The 20,051-nt window shown below is 40.9% G+C and overlaps 1 protein-coding gene and 1 long non-coding RNA gene across 8 annotated transcripts in view; one reads left to right on the top strand and one right to left on the bottom strand.

Moving 5' to 3' along the window:
* LOC117070564 overlaps positions 1–18,762 on the top strand; it is a 44,935-nt gene extending 26,173 nt beyond the window's left edge. The window contains exons 3-4 of one of the 3 annotated variants that reach the window (XR_004431964.1): positions 15,598–15,745; positions 16,548–18,762. This is a non-coding gene — a long non-coding RNA (uncharacterized LOC117070564). Of the gene's footprint in view, positions 1–15,597; positions 16,523–16,547 lie in introns of those variants that run through there. The other 2 variants (XR_004431965.1, XR_004431963.1) reach the window with 2 other exon arrangements.
* RORA (RAR related orphan receptor A) overlaps positions 1–20,051 on the bottom strand; it is a 753,017-nt gene that overhangs the window by 26,413 nt on the left and 706,553 nt on the right. For all 5 annotated transcript variants that reach the window (XM_033189890.1, XM_033189891.1, XM_033189887.1 and 2 more), the window contains 2 exons: positions 18,757–18,842; positions 1,364–1,505 (listed from right to left, as the gene is read on the bottom strand). In XM_033189890.1, the coding sequence (XP_033045781.1) occupies positions 1,364–1,505; positions 18,757–18,842 (228 nt within the window). The remainder of the gene's footprint in view (positions 1–1,363; positions 1,506–18,756; positions 18,843–20,051) is intronic.

Here is a 20,051-nt window from a genome sequence, read left to right as displayed (position 1 = left end):
TCTATGCCTATAACAACTTGTGCTATTTCTTGTATGCAAAATTTTCAGAAGGCATACTGAAGGTGCTTAATGTTTTGGAAAAAATTTTCTAGGACACCTAAGGGGCCTAATACCCACAGGTGAAACTTTCTGCTGTGACTCTGCAGTTATGATTTAACTTTTGTCTTAATATTAACAATGGTAATTATATCCTGTAAGTGAAATAAAGGGACCAGCTCTTGAGAAAATGCACACACAACTTGTGATTTGAACTTACAAATGGATGAGATATACCTAACTGTTAGTTTAGTACCATGAGAAGATGAAATCTACAGAGTTGCATGTCACAGGAATTTCTGAGAATATGGTGGAAGTTCTGTGATTTGTATCTTCCAATGACAAAAGCTTCACTTTTGTAGTGGTGCACAGAGTGGCCTCCTAGAATATGCAGGAACAAAAGTGAACTTGTGCCTATGTAGGTCTACAGGCGCTAAGAACATCAGATTACGGGGAAGGCAGACTGTTGGAAAGCCTGCTCCGCATTCTGAAGTATTTTTCCACAGGCTGAAATTCCATTGGAGGAGACATTTTCCTTCAAAGGGATCTCTTAAGAGAACCAGCTGGTGTATTTGGAAAAATCCTTAAAATGGACCCGCTGTGCTTTCTGCCCAGTTTCCACGTATAAGCATAACTGTCTTGAAATCTGGTGTCGATTATTCAGTGCACTTAAGATAGTTTTCCAGGAAGATCTTGAAACGTTTTGTACTTGAATGATAGATGGTCTCTATTCCTTAAAGTGGCTTTGTTTAATTAAAAGAACACTTACTTGTCATTGAGCCATGCTTTGCACTATTTTCACACATTCTGTACGTACAAATAGTTGCCTTTGGCATATGATTCAAAATATCCAGTTAGCATAAAAGCGGCTTCATCCCAACCTCCAATACTTACTAGTGTAAAGCAAGTAACAATTGTGGTTCACGTTTCCTGCGGGAGAAAATGCCTAGAGGAGGCATCTTTAGTAAGGCCTCAGATGACACTTACCGTCAATCAATTGACCCACCTATAATGGCTGAAATATCAAAAATCTGAAGGTGTTCTGACCACGAGACACTTCTCCTCCACACCACCCCCACCCATCAGCCAGCTGGCTGACTCTGAGGATGAGGAGGAGGAGGAGGAGGAAGCAGCTGCTGTGAGTTCTATGAAGCTGCCAGAGGAGCATGGGGGGCATGAGGTGGAATCATGAAGGGGGGTGGGGGGGCATAAGGTGGAATAATGAGGAGGGGACAGGCGGGGCAGATACTGGCAGATCTGAGTCCAGGTTTTAGAAGGCACTTTCACAACCCCGTGCAACTGTACAACTCAAGCTGTGAGAGCTCACCATCTCGAGACATCCCTACGGCAAGGCATTTCTGTAATCGACAGTGTTGGCAGCGGTTTCTACTGGTTCGATCAATCAAACAGTTCTTCTGACGAGGACAGGAGTAGGTGGCATTGCTTTGCTGACTTCTCCTGAAAAAGCCCTGTGATACGGTTATAAAATATAAAACAGGTTAGTGTCAGAATGAGTGGTATGATACTAAAGGCAGGATGCTAAGCACTGAGCAGCATTAATATTTAATGGAGAATTAAACTTGTAGCAGAATCATCCAGGAGACCATTAATGAAATTAAAGTCACTTCTTTTTCCTTGAGTAAAATTGATCCCCAGGGCCTAATCCTCCATCCTTTATACATGCAAAACTTTCTTTAACTTCAACAGACAGTTGCCCATGTAAAAGGCATAGGACCAGGTCCTTGTTCTTGGCTTCTGATGATCAAAAGCAATGTGCCTGAAGGAATGATTAACAAAGGGACTTACCTTTAGCCTTTATCTCCAAGAGATTTTTTTTGTAAAATAAACACAAAACACTTCCCTGGAATCTCCAAGTTAAGGCAAAGGCAGCCATACCATAACCTAGGGCACTGTGAACCTGGTGAACCATGGTCGTCGTCACTAGCCCACTTCAACACATGGTCCTTTAGGTGTTTCTCACGCCCCAAGTCCAAATCTACTATTGTAAGCATTACATAACACTTGGATGGATTATTCTAGCAGATCAATCAGATTGGAAATATTCCTTCAGCCCTGACAGTTTAGAAATACCACATATTCAGAACTGTGGCCTTTAAAGATTGAACAAATCCAGTCCGATGCTCATCAAGTTCCTCTCATGTGTCAAGCGCTGTTTGGGAAATGAGAGGGGATACAAAGATGTATAAGGAGCTACTGACCTCAATAACTTTATTTTTGTTTGTTTGTTTTTGCTAACTTCCTGAACTGTACTTTTAGCTGATTAATTGTCACTGTTTATTCTTAGAGTGTCAAGTTTTCCTTTTAGTGATGTTTTAAAAGCAACCCAAAAGCTTTACTATGTAGTTTTTTCATTCTCATTCAGTGAAAAATGTGTTCTAATTTTCAGTAGGTTTCTTCTTTAATCCAGATGTGATTTAGAAGCATATTCCTTAATTTCCAAACACACAGGGGCTTTTTTTCGGGGGAGGGGTCAGGGTCTTGCTCTGTCACTCAGGCTGGACTCCTGGGCTCAAGCCATCCTCCTTCCTCAGCCTCCTGAGTAGCTGGGACTATAGGTGCACACCATCATGCCTGGCTAATTATATATAAACTTTTTTTTTTGTCAAGATGGGGGGGGGGGGGTCTCACTGTGTTGTCCAGGCCTGTCTTGAACTCCTGGCCTTAAGTGATTCTCCCACCTTGGCGTCCCAAAGTGTTGGGATTATAGGCATGAGCCACCTTGTTATCTTTTTATTGCTGATTTATCTTTCAATGGTTTTGCAAACTAGGGATGTATGCAGAAAAAAAATAAGAAATCAGTAGAGTCATTTCCATGAAGCAAAGCCATGAAGGGTACAAAAGATGATTATTATCTTCAAAGCTTTCATTGTGAAGACAGATGACCCCAACGAGGACGACACTAGTGGGGAGAGGTAAAATCCTAAAGAATCAACAGAGTGGCAGGCAAACTGATAAGGGTGCTCTCCCACCAAACGATTTTTCTGGAGGTCAATTTGGCAGTTGTATGAAAAATTTTTAAAAAGCCTACCCACTGAGCTAACCTTTTAAGAAATACACCTTAAAGAAATATTAAGAATGGTACAAAGATTTTCCTACAAGGGTGTTCTTCACAGTACTATTTATAATATACAAAATGTAGAAAGATCCTAATTGTCCAACATTACTGAATTAAAAGAGTCATATTGTATACTCGTACAATGGAATTCAGCAACCACTACAAATGGTATTTCAGAAATATTGATATAAAAAGGTGATAAAAATATACCATTGAATTTTTAAAAAGCAACTGAAGAGCTACACATAGTATAATCCAAGTTTTGGGGGGAAAAGGGCACCCATATATTTACTGTAAAAGAAGATTTGGAAAATTATGCCCCAAATTGTTGGCATTAGTTGGTGGGGCCAATCAGATTTTATTTTTCTTCTTGTTTATCTGTGCTTTTTTTTCCCCTACAACAGGCAGGTGGGAAGGTATGTGGGCAGCTTGAGAAGTGCACCTGCCTTCCTTTGTAATGGTTGGGGGCCTTTGTTAACCAAGTTGATGTATATGACCTCAGTTTCCAGTTCTTTGGAAAATCTAACCTGGGATGGGACGGGGCAGGACCCTGACTTCTCACTCCTCTTGTTTTCAGCCAAGCTGCTTGCTAACCTTGACATGGGCAAGGCTGGGGGCCTCATGTCTCAGACTGTCTCTCTGTTGTACTTTAACTCTACCTTCGATCAAGTCCTGCCTCTTCTGTAAAGCAATCTCTCTCTTCTGAAAAATATCTAAAACTATGTTTTTTTTTTTTAAATTTTATTGTTTGTGTGTGTGTGTTTCCCCTGTGAAAAGGAAGAAGAAGTAAAGCTTTCTTTGGGGCTTACTAGAGAGAATTCAAGAAAATATAAATGGCCACAGAGGCAGATAATCCTTAGAAAGAGATACCAAGAGGTCAGCTGTGCAGGTATTCATTTTCCTCTGAGACACATAATCTCTGTCCAAGCTGAAAGGTGTTTATCTCCTTCTTGAGACTCTCTCACCTTCATACCCTTGTGTAAAGGCATCGCTGTGGATGCCTAAAATCAGGAATTTATTTGCTTTTGTTTTAGCTGAAGTTGAATTTTGTTTGCTTCACATTAAGCCTGTTACAGTGTCTTCTATGATCACCAAATATGGGGAATGTCTGAATGATCTTTTTTTTATCTTTACGTGGAGCTAGTACTTGAGGGCTACCATGCTGTTTCCTAGATATCTCTTCTGAAGACCAGATCCCGGCATCTGTCACTTTTCTTTCTAGGCTCTTTTCCACCTTGCATATTTCTTCTCAGAATCCTCTCCAATTTCTTCACTACTACTTCTTGTTTTCTTTTTTAAAACTGAGGCAGGGTTTTGCTATGTTGTTCAGGCTGGTCTCGAACTCCTAGGCTCAAGTGGTCCTCCCACCGTGGCCCCCCAAGTAGCTGGGATTACAAGTGCAAGCCCCTGTATCTGGTATTATTTCTTCATTTCTTTCAAAAGTCTGAAATCCCGAACTAGACACAGCTCTTGAATAATGGTTGGGTCATTAGTGAAAAGGATGCCACTTTTTAGTTTGCATACACATATTAAGTTAACTTCCACCCACCATTAATAAAGTCCAAGACTGTTAACACAGAAACCATATATTAATCATCAGTTAGCTCTGCTGTTAAGGGCATGAGGATAATGATGACAGATTATCAGTCTTAATGAGTACTTGTATTAAACCATATCTTTTTATTCTGTATTTTGGATGCAGACATCTTAGGGCTTTGCAGACACTGGAGGGACTGCCCTTTCAGGCCTGGAAAACTCCTACATACAGCAAACAACCTGCTGTCAACCACCTCTCACACAAAACCAAGCGGGCCAGAGCCCATATCTAGGACACCTTCTTCATCAGGCCCTTACGCTTCTAGCCATGATTCCCCTGCCCCGGTCACACCAGGGTCAGGTACCAGTCAATTAGGGACAGCCCCTACCCCCTAGCGCCATCTGTAATCATTCAAACTAGCCACTTATCCTAAACCTGCTCATCCTGCTGCGCCTTCCTTCCTGTGGAGAACAGTGGGGGCTCTTGGCAGTTTCTCCACATCCCTCTCCCCTTCACAGACCCTGGCGCTTCCCCGTGTGTCCCCTGTATGGCGTGGCATGGGCCCTGTCTCTAGGGATTTGTGAGTCCAGCAGTCCCTCCTTAATCGCTGTTTTGCTTTCCTCGTTTCAGTTACGTGCGTCAATTGCAGTAAATAAAAGAATATTAAGATATTTTGAGAGAGAAAGAGATGCAAAGAAAGACCATGTTCACATAACTTTTATTACAGTATATTTTTATAATTGTTCTATGTTGTTGTTGTTGTTAATCTCTCATCATGCCTAATTTATAAGTTCAACTTTATCACAAGTCTGGATGTATGAGAACAAATAGTATCTAAAAGGTTCACAGTTTCAGGCATCCCCCTGAGGCTAAGGGGGACTACTGTGTAACAAACTTCTTCCTTCGTGACAGTCATCTCCATATGTGTGTCTTAACGATACTTGATTAAAACATCCCAGGTACCATTGAAACAGCACTGACTTTGTACTAGGCACTCTATGCTTTATGCAGATTGTGACATTTACTTCTGACAAGGGCAATATTGGGCAAATGCTATCATTTCCCTGGTTTTAAGGCTGAAAAAAACGGAGGCTTAGAGAGGCGTAGTGACTTGCTCAGAGTCCCCACTCTAGCATGGGGTAAAACCAGGATATGACTTCACATAGTTTAACTCCAGAACTTACACTGTCATCTTGTTTTGTTTTTCTGCTTCTCTTGTGTGTCAAAAGAATTCCTCCTTAGTTGTTCTCATACAGGGCAACCATTAAATTAGGTAGTGTAAAAAACGAGTTATACAAAATAAAGTAGCAAGAGCGATCTACTCTGAAATTAGTGTTTTCCCTCACATTAGCACCTTTAGCTGACCCAGCTTCCTACCGCCTAGACATTTTACAAAATCTCTTTCTGCAGTTGTCTGTCTCCTTATCTGGATTAGGAGTCACATAAGAAAATCAGTCTCATGAGTCCATCATTTTTCCTCATTTCTGACCAGAAGTATTCTGCCCCATTTACTTCACCTTAATTATTTCTAAATCACTTTAGCTCTTTTAAACAAACAAACAAACAATGAAACTTACTGCAAGGGCACCGAATAACTATCATTAAAGATGTCTGTGTAATTATGCCATAAATTGCAAGGCAAACTCATGAAGCATTCCGTATGTGCTTTGAGCAGTGGCACTGTGGCTGGAACCAATGTCCAGCTTCCACACTATCTGCCTGGAAAAGGATTACCCTTATTTGGAAGTCTCAGTTTGAGGATATGGGGAAAGCAGGCACGCAAGCAGACATGCCTTATTCTTTACAGCATCATTTATACCTCAAGTAAGTCAGCTGAGCAAATGCCTGCTGAAAAGTTCTGGGAGTGGCATAGCTAAGAACCAGAAAGGAGATCTTTCTTTTGGATTAAGTCAACAGTCATGCCCACAAGGAGAACTATCAAATATCAGACGTGAGAGGTGAAGTGGGGTTATAAGGTGAGAGCTGACAAGGGAGAAACAGGCTAAGTAAACCTCCATGACTCAGACGAATACTGAACTTTGCATTTCAGGAACAATGAGGGTTTGGGTTGCTGCTGATTTTTCTTTTAAAAACCTCTTCTTTTCAGTATTCCTTGTGGGGGTGGTTCTCAGAGGATTGAGGGTTTGGAAAATTAAACAGATAAAATACTATGGGTTAAATAACACACAAGAGGAAGAAAGATTAGAAGAGAGGAAGAAGAAGAAAAGTAGGAAGTGTGGTAGGTACCTTCCTACCTCGAGTACTTCTAAGTACAGAGAAAGATTTTGTCTGATTGGGGAGAAATCCTGCAAAAGAATTAGGAAGTGAGTGAGCTGAAAGATGAATTCCAGGGCTTGGAGGTCATACAGAGAGCAGGGGAAGCACAAAGCTAGGGCATGAAGTTTTGGGTGGAACTGAGGAGGTGTTAAAAAAAAGTGCTGAAGTTGTGAGTTAGCTGGGAAAGATATCAAATACATAATTTGGCAATTTTGTTATTTCTAAAACATAAGCTAACAAATTACTTGGCTGTCGTAATAGTTCACTTTTTATGGATATTAAAATACATGGAGATGTGCATTTACAAACATGGTGGGCTTGAGCCAGAAAGCCACCATGACACATTTCAGGTAGTATATGCTTAGTGTGACTGTTGGCGCACTACAACCACCTAGTGGCAGCATATTAACACGCAGCTATTGCAAATAGAAAATTAGAATAAAACAAACAGGCCTTGGGCGCTGAAAGAAGTTAAGAGATTATCAGGTACAGTAGTTCACATATGGGTGATGCATCAGAAACACCCACAGAGTTTTTAAAAGATACACCTTAGATTTATCAAACTAGAACCCTTGGGGATGTGGTCCAGGCGTACATAGTAGTTTGAACAATAAGAAATTGCCATTTTTATAGATCAAAAAAGAGTCTTTTTTTTTTTTTTTTTGAGACGGAGTCTTGCTCTGTTGCCAGGCTGGAGTGCAGTGGTGCGACCTCGGGTCACTGCAACCTCTGTCTCCCGGATTCAAGTGATTCTTCTGCCTCAGCCTCCCGAGTAGCTGGGACTACAGGTGCGGACCACCACACTGAGCTAATTTTTGTATTTTTAGTAGAGACAGGGTTTCACCATATTGGCCAGGATGGTCTCAATCTCTTGACCCTGTGATTTGCCTGCCTTGGCCTCCCAAAGTGCTGGGATTTACAGGCGTGAGCCACCACACCCAGCCAAAATTGTCATTTTTATAGTACATATTTTTTAAAAAGCTCGCTGAAGACTTTGACTTCCTCTTGTTAAGAACCAGAGATTGATTCTAGTTTTCTGATTTGCCAAAAACAAAAATGAAGCTTAGAATGTTAAATGACTTGTCCAGGGTCCTATGGCTGGTAAGGGTCAGTGCTGGGACTCAATCTCTTGTCCTCATTTTAAGTCCAGTGCCCTCTCACTTAAGTGTATCTTCTTCAGTGTGGGACAAACAAAACAGTGTCACACATTCTTGATTTCCTGACACAGAGTCCCTGCATATCCACCTTTTGTTTCAATTCCTACTGTCTCAAAGACATCTCTCCAGTGTTTCCTCCCTTATTTCACCTAGCTTTTCAAAACACCTTGTGCTGACTTTTATTTCTGATACGTGCCTTACCTTCTCTGGAAATTCTATTCCCTAATACTTTTTCTTTAAGAAAAAATGACTGCACACTATGAATTTTTCACTGACCCCACTAGATGGGAGCTTGCAAACTGGGATGGAGGCCATGGTGTTCAGGAGAAGGCTCATACCAGTTGCAAGAGCTGAGTGCTAAAATTTCAGGAATTTTGTTGTTAAGGCTAGTTATTAAATGTTATTACACATTAACTGACACATTCCTGACATAAAAAAATTAACTACTTTTCAATGATTATTTTACTATTATCAGTGTTCTTCAGGTTATCTACATCAATTACCCTTATATCTGAAGGTGGAAACACTATACCATGCCGTGCTGCTGTGCATCCCTTCCCTACTCTGCATTCTGTGAAAGAGCAGGTCGGGTGGCTTGAAAATGGCCATTGGTGGGATTATTTACACCACAGAAATTGGCAAATGCTACAAATCAGGGTTTCTTATTTTGCTTATTGTCTAGATTTAAACAGTGATGGCCCAATGTAGTGGCTCTTGCCTGTAATCCGAATACTTTGGGAGGCTGAGGCAGGAGGATCACTTGAGGCCAAGTGTTTGAGACCAGCCTGGGCAACACAGACCCTGTCTCTATAGGAAATAAAACAATTAGCCAGGTGTAGTGGCATGTGTTTATAGTCCCAGCTACTTGGGAAGGTGAGGTAGGAAGATTGTTGGATCCCAGGAGTTTGAGGGTGCATTAAGCTAAGATTGTACCACTGCATTCTGGCGTGGGCAACAGTGAGACCCTGTCTCTTAAAAAAACAAAAAACAAAAAACAAAACAAAAAAGACTGGGCGTGGTGGCTCACATCTGTAATCCCAGCACTTTGGGAGGCCAAGGTGGGCAGATCATGAGGTCAAGAGTTCCAGACCAGCCTGACCAACATGGTGAAAGCCTGTCTCTACTAAAAATACAAAAGTTAGCCGGGCTTGGTGGCAGCTGTAATCCCAGCTACTCAGGAGGCTGAGGCAGGAGAATTGCTTGAATTCAGGAGGCAGAGGTTGCAGTGAGCTGAGATCACACCACTGCACTCCAGCCTGGGCAACAGGGTGAGACTCTGTCTCAAAACAAACAGAAAAAACTGATGAAAATTACAATAATGCAGATTAAACTTAACAGTACCTCATATCTAGTGATCCCACTGTGAGTAACAAAAGTGGGAGAAATATTCTTCTAGTATTTGTAAATTATTAACTGAGTCAGCAAGGTTATTCATGTCATCATTGGCATATGAATGAAGTTCCAAAATATCTTTGTTGTTTCATTCTCTTATTCATTAATGTAAACAAAATATCAACAACATTCATGTTGGAACTAGTCTTTCCTCAACTCTAACCATGGGGATAGAGGTAAGGGTTCAGCAAAAATCATGAGAGCATTCAGTGAGAATTATTTGTCTATATGAAATTTAAAATAAAGAATATTGTATATTTTATTATTGTTTGAAAATTATGTGAAATTATATCAGTGAGATAGATACCAAAGTTACCTACATACAGATAGATACTTTTTGCTTTCCTGAGAGCCAGTTGTTGACAGCTTACCAGCATGTGGCTGGCCTGAGCCTCATCCTCACTGTGTCACCAGCTCCCCGTCATGTTGTTTGAATGCATCCCCCTGACTTTGGATAGGCATTCACCCAAAGTTGTGGTTTGGCCTTCTAGAGCCCCCACTGACTTTCCCCTTACCTACATAAGTTCTAAACACTTTAGCTGAGTTTTTTTTTTTTTTTTTTTGGAACAGAATATATATATTTAGAGACAGGACAGAATATATATATTTAGAGACAGGGTCTCTGTCACTCAGGCTGGAGTACAATGGGGCTATCACGGCTCACTGCAGCCTCGACTTCCTGGGCTCAAGTGATCCTCCCACCTCAGCCTTCTCAGTAGCTGGGACCACAGGTGTATGCTATGGTGCCTAGCTTATTCTTTTTTTTTTTTTTTTTTTTGAGACGGAGTCTTGCTCTGTCGCCCAGGCTGGAGTGCAGTGACCGATCTCAGCTCACTGCAAGCTCCGCCTCCCGGGTTTACGCCATTCTCCTGCCTCAGCCTCCCGAGTAGCTGGGACTACAGGCGCCCACCACCTCGCCCGGCTAGTTTTTTTTTTTTTTTTTTTTTTGTATTTTTTAGTAGAGACGGGGTTTCACCATGTTAGCCAGTATGGTCTCGATCTCCTGACCTCGTGATCCGCCCGTCTCGGCCTCCCAAGCCTAGCTTATTTCTAAATTTTTTGTAGAGGAGACACGGTCTCGCTTTGTTGCCCAGACTGGTCTTAAACTCCTGGCTTTAAGTGATCCTCCTGCCTAGGCCTCCCACAGTGCTGGGACTATAGGCATGAGCCATTGCACCCGACCTAGACGAGAATATATCTTGACCCACAGCCTGTTTCCCAGCTATCCTCTCCAGTGTTTTCTTGCTCAGTGACAGGCATTATCTTTCCCTCAGTGACTCAAGGCAGAAGGATGGGCTTCACTGAATCTCTGCCTCCTCCTCCCCACCCATATCCAAGTGTTACCAAATTAGCCTGCTTCTTGGCACCTTCCTGTTTCTCAGATCCATCTACTTGTCTCCATCTTTATTGCAGTTTTCTTAAGTTTCCATGTCTTTCGCTTCTTGAGTTGGTTATTATACAGCCTCCTAATTGGGACCCCTGCTTCCATTCTCATTCCCTCCAATCCATTTCACCGTTACTAAAGATATCTTCCTAAAACATCACACTCATCAAGTCATTTCTCTGCTTATGAGCCCTTAATGGCTCCCTGCTGATGACCGGGCAATGACTACATGTCCAGGCAGCTCTTCTCAAAGTCATACAATGACTGAGCTTAAACTGCTATGTTCACAGTTTCCCAAAGAAACACTCTCCTTCCCTTCAGGATTCACTGAGAAGACATTCACTTGTTCTGGGAACCTTCTCTGACCTTGGCCCTCCCAAAGCTGGTTGAGGGGCCCCTCCCATGTGTACCCTTAAGAGTCCTGTATTTATCCCCCTCCTAGCCCTTACCTTGTTGTATTATTGTCTACCTTTTCCAGGGACTGACTGCCTTGTTTCTTTGTTTCCAGTAGCTAACCCAATACTTAGAGAAGTCAACAAATACTTGTTGAATGAACAACTAGAGGAAAAAATGGTGGCAGTGATAAAACCAGTGGTGACGATATGCTGAGCACCTGCTCCCCACTAGGCACCATGTCGGACACTTCGCCATCATTATTTGCAATCCACAGCAACCTACAACTGCAAAGTAGGGATATGTATCTCTGCTTTACAAATGAGAAAGTTAAGTTAAGAGAGGTTAAGCCACATGCCCAAAGTCACAGAGCAGGTGAGGGGAGGGCCCAGGATTTGAATTCCTGAATCCTAGGTGCATCTTATTCCAAAGGCCATAGACTTCTTAATATCCCACCTAAAAAGCACCAAGACAGACATGTAGGGCTGACTGAATAACAACAACAACAACAACAACAACAAAAGATGAACAACAAAACAAACAAGCAAAAACCCACTTTTCATTTCAGTAGCCCAAGTTCCCTACAACGGTTCAGATGAGGGAGACGGCATTTTATAGGGTATCAAATACCAGGTTTCCATACAGGTAGGAAAGTACCCATTTGTTAGATGTATTTTAAAAGCCTGGAAATATGCCTGACACTTCCTACTGGAGTTTTTAATAGTTTTGTCTAAGAGTATGGACTGGTTGGACGCTGCCCTGTAGGTATGGCTGGGAAGGTGAACGGGGGTTGATTCTGAGTTGTCCCCTCCTGCGTGGGGCTCCTTCTCAGTGAAACACAGGCTGAAATGCTGATCTGATGTTTGGTCTTTTGACAATTTTCACTTAATGAATTGATTCCTACAGTTCATTAACATACCCACTTCCACTTCTGTATACACATATGTCTTAATTAGCTGCTCATTGGCTGTTTAATTACAAGAAAACAGCTGACAGCTGCCTTGCTGAATTCTAATGGCAGACGCTTTGGAACGGCTACACACTTGCTTTTGACAACCAAGATTTCTTCATAACTCTGTGATTTATTATGAATGCTCATCTGCCTGCCCAAATTATTGTATTTTGCAATACAACTAAAAATTGGGAACTTGGGGGACTGCTGAGGTGGGTGTATGTCTACCTTCCATTTTATGTCTGAGACTAAGAAAAATGGACATAAGAACAGCGGAGAATCTTCTATGTGAAAGCATGTACTATGTTACAATTTTATTTATCTTGGCAACTTCCTGTTGAGAATGTTCAGAAGCATGGGGGTGAGAAGGAAGAAATATCTTTGGATCAACGTGGCGCAAAAGTTAACTATCTGGCTGGGGGAGAAAAAGAGGATAACTTCATTTTACTGAGGGATAAACAAAGGTCACGCATGTATTAAAATCAAGCAGATGAAGTTATAAAATTAAAGTTGGGTGGGGGGCAGAAATAAAAGTGCTCAAAGAAGTATATGAGGAAAAAAAGTTGTTCTTTAGAAAGGGTAGGCAGCCTCATTCACGAAAGTTAGCTGGTCCAGCCCTACACTCATACATGTGGCAGCAATAAATCACAGAAATTCAGATTTCCTGAGCTACGTTTTTGTTCAATAGTGACTGGCCTCCCTGTAGAATTGTATGTGCAAGTGGTCTCTGATTAAAGCTGCCCACGTGTTGTATTTGGTAAGTGTCGATGTCTGCTTTGACTGTGTTTTGCCATACTCAGATCCAATCCAAGCGAAGACATTCAGCAATGGTTATTCCCTAGCACGCACGTGGGACCTGCCCCAAGCCAGGTGCTGTGTCAGGGCCCGATCTACAACATGGCCTCAAGCCCGGCGTTTTCTGTGAGCTGAGGAAGGGCAGCAGTTACTGAGACACGGCCGGGCGCGGTGGCTCAAGCCTGTAATCCCAGCACTTTGGGAGGCCGAGACGGGCGGATCACGAGGTCAGGAGATGGAGACCATCCTGGCTAATATGGTGAAACCCCGTCTCTACTACAAAATACAAAAAACTAGCCGGGCGACGAGGCGGGCGCCTGTAGTCCCAGCTACTCGGGAGGCTGAGACAGGAGAATGGCGTGAACCCGGGAGGCGGAGCTTGCACAGTGAGCTGAGAGCCGGCCACTGCACTCCAGCCCGGGCAGCAGAGCAAGACTCCGTCTCAAAAAAAAAAAAAAAAAAAAAAAAAAGATCTAAACAAACAAATAAAAAAAAATCTGAATCATCGTGATGCAAATTGGAGTTTAACATAACCCTACCACTTGCACATTTCATCACAGGACTGGAAGATTTAGCTAAACAAAAATTTTCGCTTACCGCCTGTGTATAACCAAACCAAAACTCAGGCATCGTGAGGATGCAATAACAGCTTGTCCTTCCCCAAGTCGAATTTTCATTTTAAATGCCTAGCTCTAATACTGGGGCCACGTATTAAAAAGTGTTGAAATAAAAATGTTGAGCCTGAATGTATCAATGGTGAAAAGTGGACAGAATTAGTTCACGGCTAGTGACATTTCACAACCGAGATAAAAATATTAGAATCCTCTAAAAGACAATTTGGGCCTAAAAGGAACATTCATAAAAGCTGCTTTTTAACCTAAACATAAAAAGCTCCAGAAATGGCTTTAACTACTTCAGTGGGGGAAGGTGTCACTTATACACTCTAGATATTTTTGAAAGGCTTTTTTATTAACAAAATATATTTGTTATTGTTAATGCAAATATATTTGATAATTTGTTATCTCAAATTACTGGGTAGAAGAGGAAGCTTTGAATAAGACATCATCTTAAATGTACTGACTAATGACTATATATTGGACAAATGAATGCCCCTTTATTCTTAGTCTTATCAAGAGGAAACGGTTTTAAATGTAATCAGAAACCAATTCACAAACCCCAGTACTGGGTTGTGCATTATCATTAAAAAACTTGCAGTTAAAATTGTATAGCCAAAATGTCTAAAAGGATATGGATTAAAAAATGTGTGTGTGGGTCTGTGTACGTGTGTCTTGAGATCAAATGTTCATCCTCATCATCTGAGCAGCCACTATATCTCATGATGAAATTAGAAGTTGAATGGCAAACAAGATGATTTCTCAAAAGCAAACCTTAACCAATGATTATTTTCCTCCTAACCCTTCATATTTTTATTCACTTTGAAGACTGAACTTTAACATCTACAGCCTCTAGTGTTACTATGGCCTTTTCCTCTGCTGGCATGGGGCACGACCTGCCCCTCCTCCCTAGCAGACCTGCCCCAGCTCACGTTATGCCCCCTCATCATGCTCACCCAAGGCTGAAACTAAATTCTTTTCCAAGAGCTCAGAAATGTCTCTAGGAACAGAACTAAAAACCTCGCAGGCCTGGATTCTAACATATGTTCTTCCGAAATGCAATATTCAGGCTGAAGCAGTGCCAGTACATTGTTCCCTGATTCTTTCAAGAGAACAAGTGAAATACATTTATAATTAAAACCTTGGCATAATGGAGTCCTTAAAAATTTGAGGATGGTGTGCCAGTCTACCCTCATCTTCCACTAGCCACAGAAAGTGACCCTGTGCTTCAGTCAAACTGAGTTATGTGCTGTCCCCTAAATACAGCCAAGACTGCCCTAGTTCTGGCTTTTACCTCTGCCATTCTTTGTTCTCCTTCTTCCTCAGCACAGAATGCCCTCCCAGCCACCTTCTCTGGGAAAATCCTTCCTCAGCTCCAGCCCACGGTTGGTTCCTCCTCAGTGAAACCTTGCTAGGCCAACTCTCCTCTAGACTACCTAGGTATGCTGCCTAGTGGATATGTGTTTCTTTTTTCTTTTTTTTTGAGACAGGGGTCTTGCTCTGTTGCCAGGCTGGAATGCAGTGGCGCCATCATAGCTCACTGTGGCCTTGAACTCCTGGGCTTAAGCAGTCCTCCTGCTTCAGACTTCCGAGTAGTTGGGACTTCAGGCAAACACCACCATGCCTGCTCAATTTTTTTTATTTTTAATTTTTTTGTTGAGACGGAGTCTTACTATATTGCTTAGGCTGGTCTTGAACTCCTGTGCTCACATATTCCTCCTACCTGAGCCTCCCAAACTGCTGGGACTACAGGTGTGAGCCACTGTGCCCAGCCTGTATGTGCTTATATGTGCTTCTTATGTATATCAGCTATAGTTAGTTCTTGCATTGCTATTTAGCTTTCCCTACACAGGCCTCATCTCTACAACTAGACTGTAAACTGCTTGAGGGAAAGATTCGGTCTTCTATGTCTTTGGATCCCTTACAGTGCTTACATAGTGCTTGGGCCCAAGGGAGTGCTCATAGTATTCTTTTTTATTGACAGATTCTACATAACACATTGCAAATGGTCACAACAATCAAGACTACACCCATAGATGTCCCAGAAATAATATCCGACTATACAGAGCAGCATTACCAAGCCACCAAGAAGTCTGCCTAGTAGTAACAGTGATAACAACAGCTAACACTTAGTAAGTGCTTGTGATACATCTGGCATTCTTCCAGGTACTTTCCTTAAATGCATGTGACAACCCTATGAAGTTATTAAAATTATAGTCCTCATTTTACAGATGGGGGATCTGAGGCACAGAGTGGTGGTGTAGGTGCTCAAGCTGGTAAATAGCAGCATTGGGATTTCAACTTGGGCAGTCTGGTTCCAGAGTCAGAGCAGAAGCATGGCACCTGCTGTCTCTCTACAGACAGCAAAGGGGATGGGGAGAGGATGAGCCAGGAACAGCCAGAAACGACAGAAAGAGCTACCAAAGCTTCTACCATTTTTGCTGTTCATATGCAATGCTTAGCAACTATGTGCCAAAATCATTATTTCAGCAATTAAACAGGTCCTCTAGTTTCTTATGGTTTCAGGTTGTTAATTTAAAAATGCAGTTTAAAATACATTCACAAAATGATTAGCTCAGAAGATGACTGATGACCTTTTTTCTCTCATTAGATATCTGTTTGTCTAATGTGAAATTTTTCTTATGTTTAATTACACTATCACAGCAAAGTTATTTACAATTGATCATGATAGAAACACCTTTACCTGGTTAGAACATGATAAATAATTAACATAAAATGGCAAAAATAGAAGTCTGACTTCTATTTTTATAACTAGGAATAAAAGTGTTATAGCAGAGGGAAATTATAATGGAGAACAAATAGCATATGTATCAAATATAAACATATAACATTGTTCAGGTCCCTGGCCAGGCATAGGCCCAATCTGTTAACAAAAGTATGTTTTATTTGTTTTGTGGTTTTCGTTGGATAGAGTCAACAGAACAGAGGAACAGAGCCACAGATAACTGAAAACCACTTTGGCACTGAGGAGGTCTGCAGACAAGATCTGGAAGGGAATCTAGAAAAATGACAACTTTGGAATAATGGATACCTTTTGTTTTCTTATTGCTTTTATTTTTGTCATGATAAATGTTAAGGGTAAAAAGAAAATTCACATTGTTTGTGCCTATGTGAACAGTGGTACTCAGTCAACTTAGGTTTTACTCAATAGTATGCTGTTAATTAATCTTCCAAATTGTTGGGGTATTTTATATGAAGTAGCCCCTACCCCTACCTTGTCCTTTTCCCAGACTCGATTCCTAGATAATCACTTCCATCAATTACGAGATAATCACTTGCCTTACTGACAGACTCAGAGGAAGCGATCAGTTTTTTGGACAGAATGAAGGGACAAGTAGCGAACTGGCATCTGGGATGCTGCCTAGAACCCTGTCCATTTAAGAAGACACCCAGGTGATACGCAATGCACAAAAAGCACTGGAACTCCCAGCAGGCAAGCACTGCAGTCTGTAAACCCTCTATTGAGAAAGGCCATGGCATGTGTACCAGGGACGCAGATTTGGGAGGCAGAACACAGACAGGGTGAGGGTGGAAGGCAGTGGCTACCTGGCCACGTCAGCCGAACCAACTCCAAAAATCAGTGCAATGACAGTGACCACGGGCAGCTCACTCTCACGTTATAACCTGGGATGGCAGAGGCCAGACAGATTATTTCATTTTGTTTTGTTTTTTATTATTTGTATTTACTTTTTTGAAGAGAGGGTCTCACTCCACTGTCCGGGCTGGAGTCCAGTGGTGTGATGATAGCTCACTGTAACCTTGAACTCCTGGACTCAAGTGATAAACCTGCATCAGTCTTCCCTGAGTAGCTGGGACCACAGGGACACACCACTATGCCTGGTCTCTCATTCTGCTTAATTTATTTATTTAGTCACCTAATTTTGAGGGAGGGCAGATTTTAGAAGTAAAGGGCATAGATGGTTCTGTAGTATGCAGAAATCTCAAGCTTTGCTAAGACGGGATCAACATGAAGCATCTGTACATGTACAAATTAGCAAATGTTACCATGACTAACAGTAAAATGAAGAATTAAGGAAATTATGAGGTTAATTTCCTTGAAGTCTCTTAGTAGTCATTTGTGTCTATAGGTATTTTACAACATTGTATTTTCTAATTTAATGAAAGGAAAGCTAACCAAATTTGTGGATTTTATTTTTTGACTCAGCCCCAAAAAGCCTTAGGGCTGATTCAGGCCTGGTTGTAGCAATCGGCTGTCTCCAAGGCCTCCTGAATGTTTAAATAGCTTCTCTCCTGTTTATTTTGCACTGTTTTATCCTGTAAGCTGTCTCAAGGCCCTTCCAATATAAGCATGAGGATTTAAATCTTAATTGAGATTTGAATAATAGAGGTAATCTGGGCTTGGGGGGTCTTGAATTATTGGGATAAACATCTCTATTTCCCAGTTGCACATTATGCCTGTGCTGTACACATTGCCCCATGATCAAGGTCAGAAATAGTAAAAATAGTCATAGCAGAAATAATACTGATAATATTTGGAGTTAAATAGCACTTTTCCATTTGTAAGGACTTTTTTATGTACAGATTCTTCTTCTATTCTTGGAATAGTCCTAAACAGTAGGAAGATCAGGTGTTATACCCACTTTAAAAATGAAGCAAGTGAGTCACAAAGAGATTAAGACACACTTAAAACAATATGGATGAGTGGAGGCAGTAGGACTGGAACTCAGGTCTTCCTGATAGCTTTCCCACAATTTTGCCAGATGTGTTAACATATGTGTGCTAACAATAAGACTCAATGACATTTCAATTAAACTTACTGGAGATATCTTTTTATAAGCTTATGACAGGGACATTGTAGAAGTCTGGAGTTAGCTTTTTTTAAAAAAAGGTTACCACAGAGATTGCTCATCAGTTCAACTCTAGGGTTGAAAGTGACAAGCAATGCTCAAATACCTTTTTGTATTCTATTATTTTGAAGGAAGGAGTAAAAATATATATAACTTCCTTAATTGTAATTTAACACCAAAATATTTCTTCTGTCCTGTCATTTCTTACCACTCAAAATTCTAAGGAGTTGAATTTTAAGACATAAGTGGAGGCATAAAAATCACAAAGATACATTTTAACATTAATAGAAACAACAACAATTAAAAAGGCTTACCTTGCAGCCTTCACATGTAATGACACCATAATGGATTCCTGATGATTTGTCTCCACAGATCTTGCATGGAATAATTTCAATTTGAGCTGCAACAGAAGCACGCAACCAGTTAATTACATTTTCTTTTAAACACCTTATAAAAGCGTTCCCTGATCAGCATTTGTATAGTGAAAACTAATAACCTGCTAAACATTATACTGCATTAACTATTCATTGCTGAACTGTGAGGGTCCCCCTAGAGCCCTGGACTAAATTATGGCTGCTCGTTATATAATAGCTTTCGGGTTATTAAAATGGGTCATTTGAGAAGGTGTTTAAGAACCCACAAGAAGACTGGAATCAGCATTTCAAAGCCTTCAAGAACTGGAGAGTTCGCAGTTTAGGCTTCAGAGCAAAGCAGATACTGAAATGTTTCCTCCAATCTCATTTTCTATCATTATTTTTAAAAGGTCATAAATCTGTCTTGGCTGAGCATTATAGCTTGACTGCTAGAGAAAAATACACTCCAAAAAGTCAGGTCTAGTTAGGAAAATGATTCAATTCAAAATATTAATAAGTTATATATGATGGTAAGAATTCCTTACTTATCTTTTAAAAAATTAACGCAGTTGCCATGTGTTAAAAATTAGTCCATTTGTGTACAATCAGAACCTTTCAGCCACAGAGTTAATATCCTGTTTGAATTTAATAATGATGAATCCTGACAAATAGGATGTATTGCTTCTGAGTTCTTCACATTAGAAATTTAGTTCCTGGTACAGAGGGCATGTGTTTCTACCCAACTGATTATTTAAAGATGCCTCATGCTAGAAGACTAGCAAATAAAATGTATCACACCAAAGTTCTCAAATAAGGCAAAGCGCATTTCTGAGCACACACATTATATCTCAGAGTTAAAAAGAGCATAATTAAGGATAAAAAAATAAGGAATAATTAGGCAAAAGAAAATCCTTAGATCAACTATTAAATAGAATTTAGATGTGAAGTAAAGACCAATGCTGAGCTTGTATAGACAGGATGGGAACAGTCACCAGTTTACCTAGAATGTGTCATGACGCTAAATTCATTTTCCATGGTTTTCACTACTGGGTATCATGTTAGATTATCTACTGAGTTACACACAGAAACACAGTTGCAAGTGCCCAAGTCTGTTTCATTTTTATACAGCCCGTACGTAGCCCCAGACCTTATACACAGTAATTTCTTTGTCCAAAGAATATGTCACACAGTGTAAGTACCACACATAGACACACAGCCCACTCTTTCTTCTAATGTAATCCCATATCCTGGGATAA

Source organism: Trachypithecus francoisi, unplaced genomic scaffold (assembly GCF_009764315.1).
Source record: "Trachypithecus francoisi isolate TF-2019V2 unplaced genomic scaffold, Tfra_2.0 Lachesis_group3, whole genome shotgun sequence".
Lineage (NCBI taxonomy): Eukaryota > Metazoa > Chordata > Mammalia > Primates > Cercopithecidae > Trachypithecus > Trachypithecus francoisi.
Note: the sequence above shows the minus strand (reverse complement) of the source record. Positions and strands in the feature narration are given on the sequence as shown.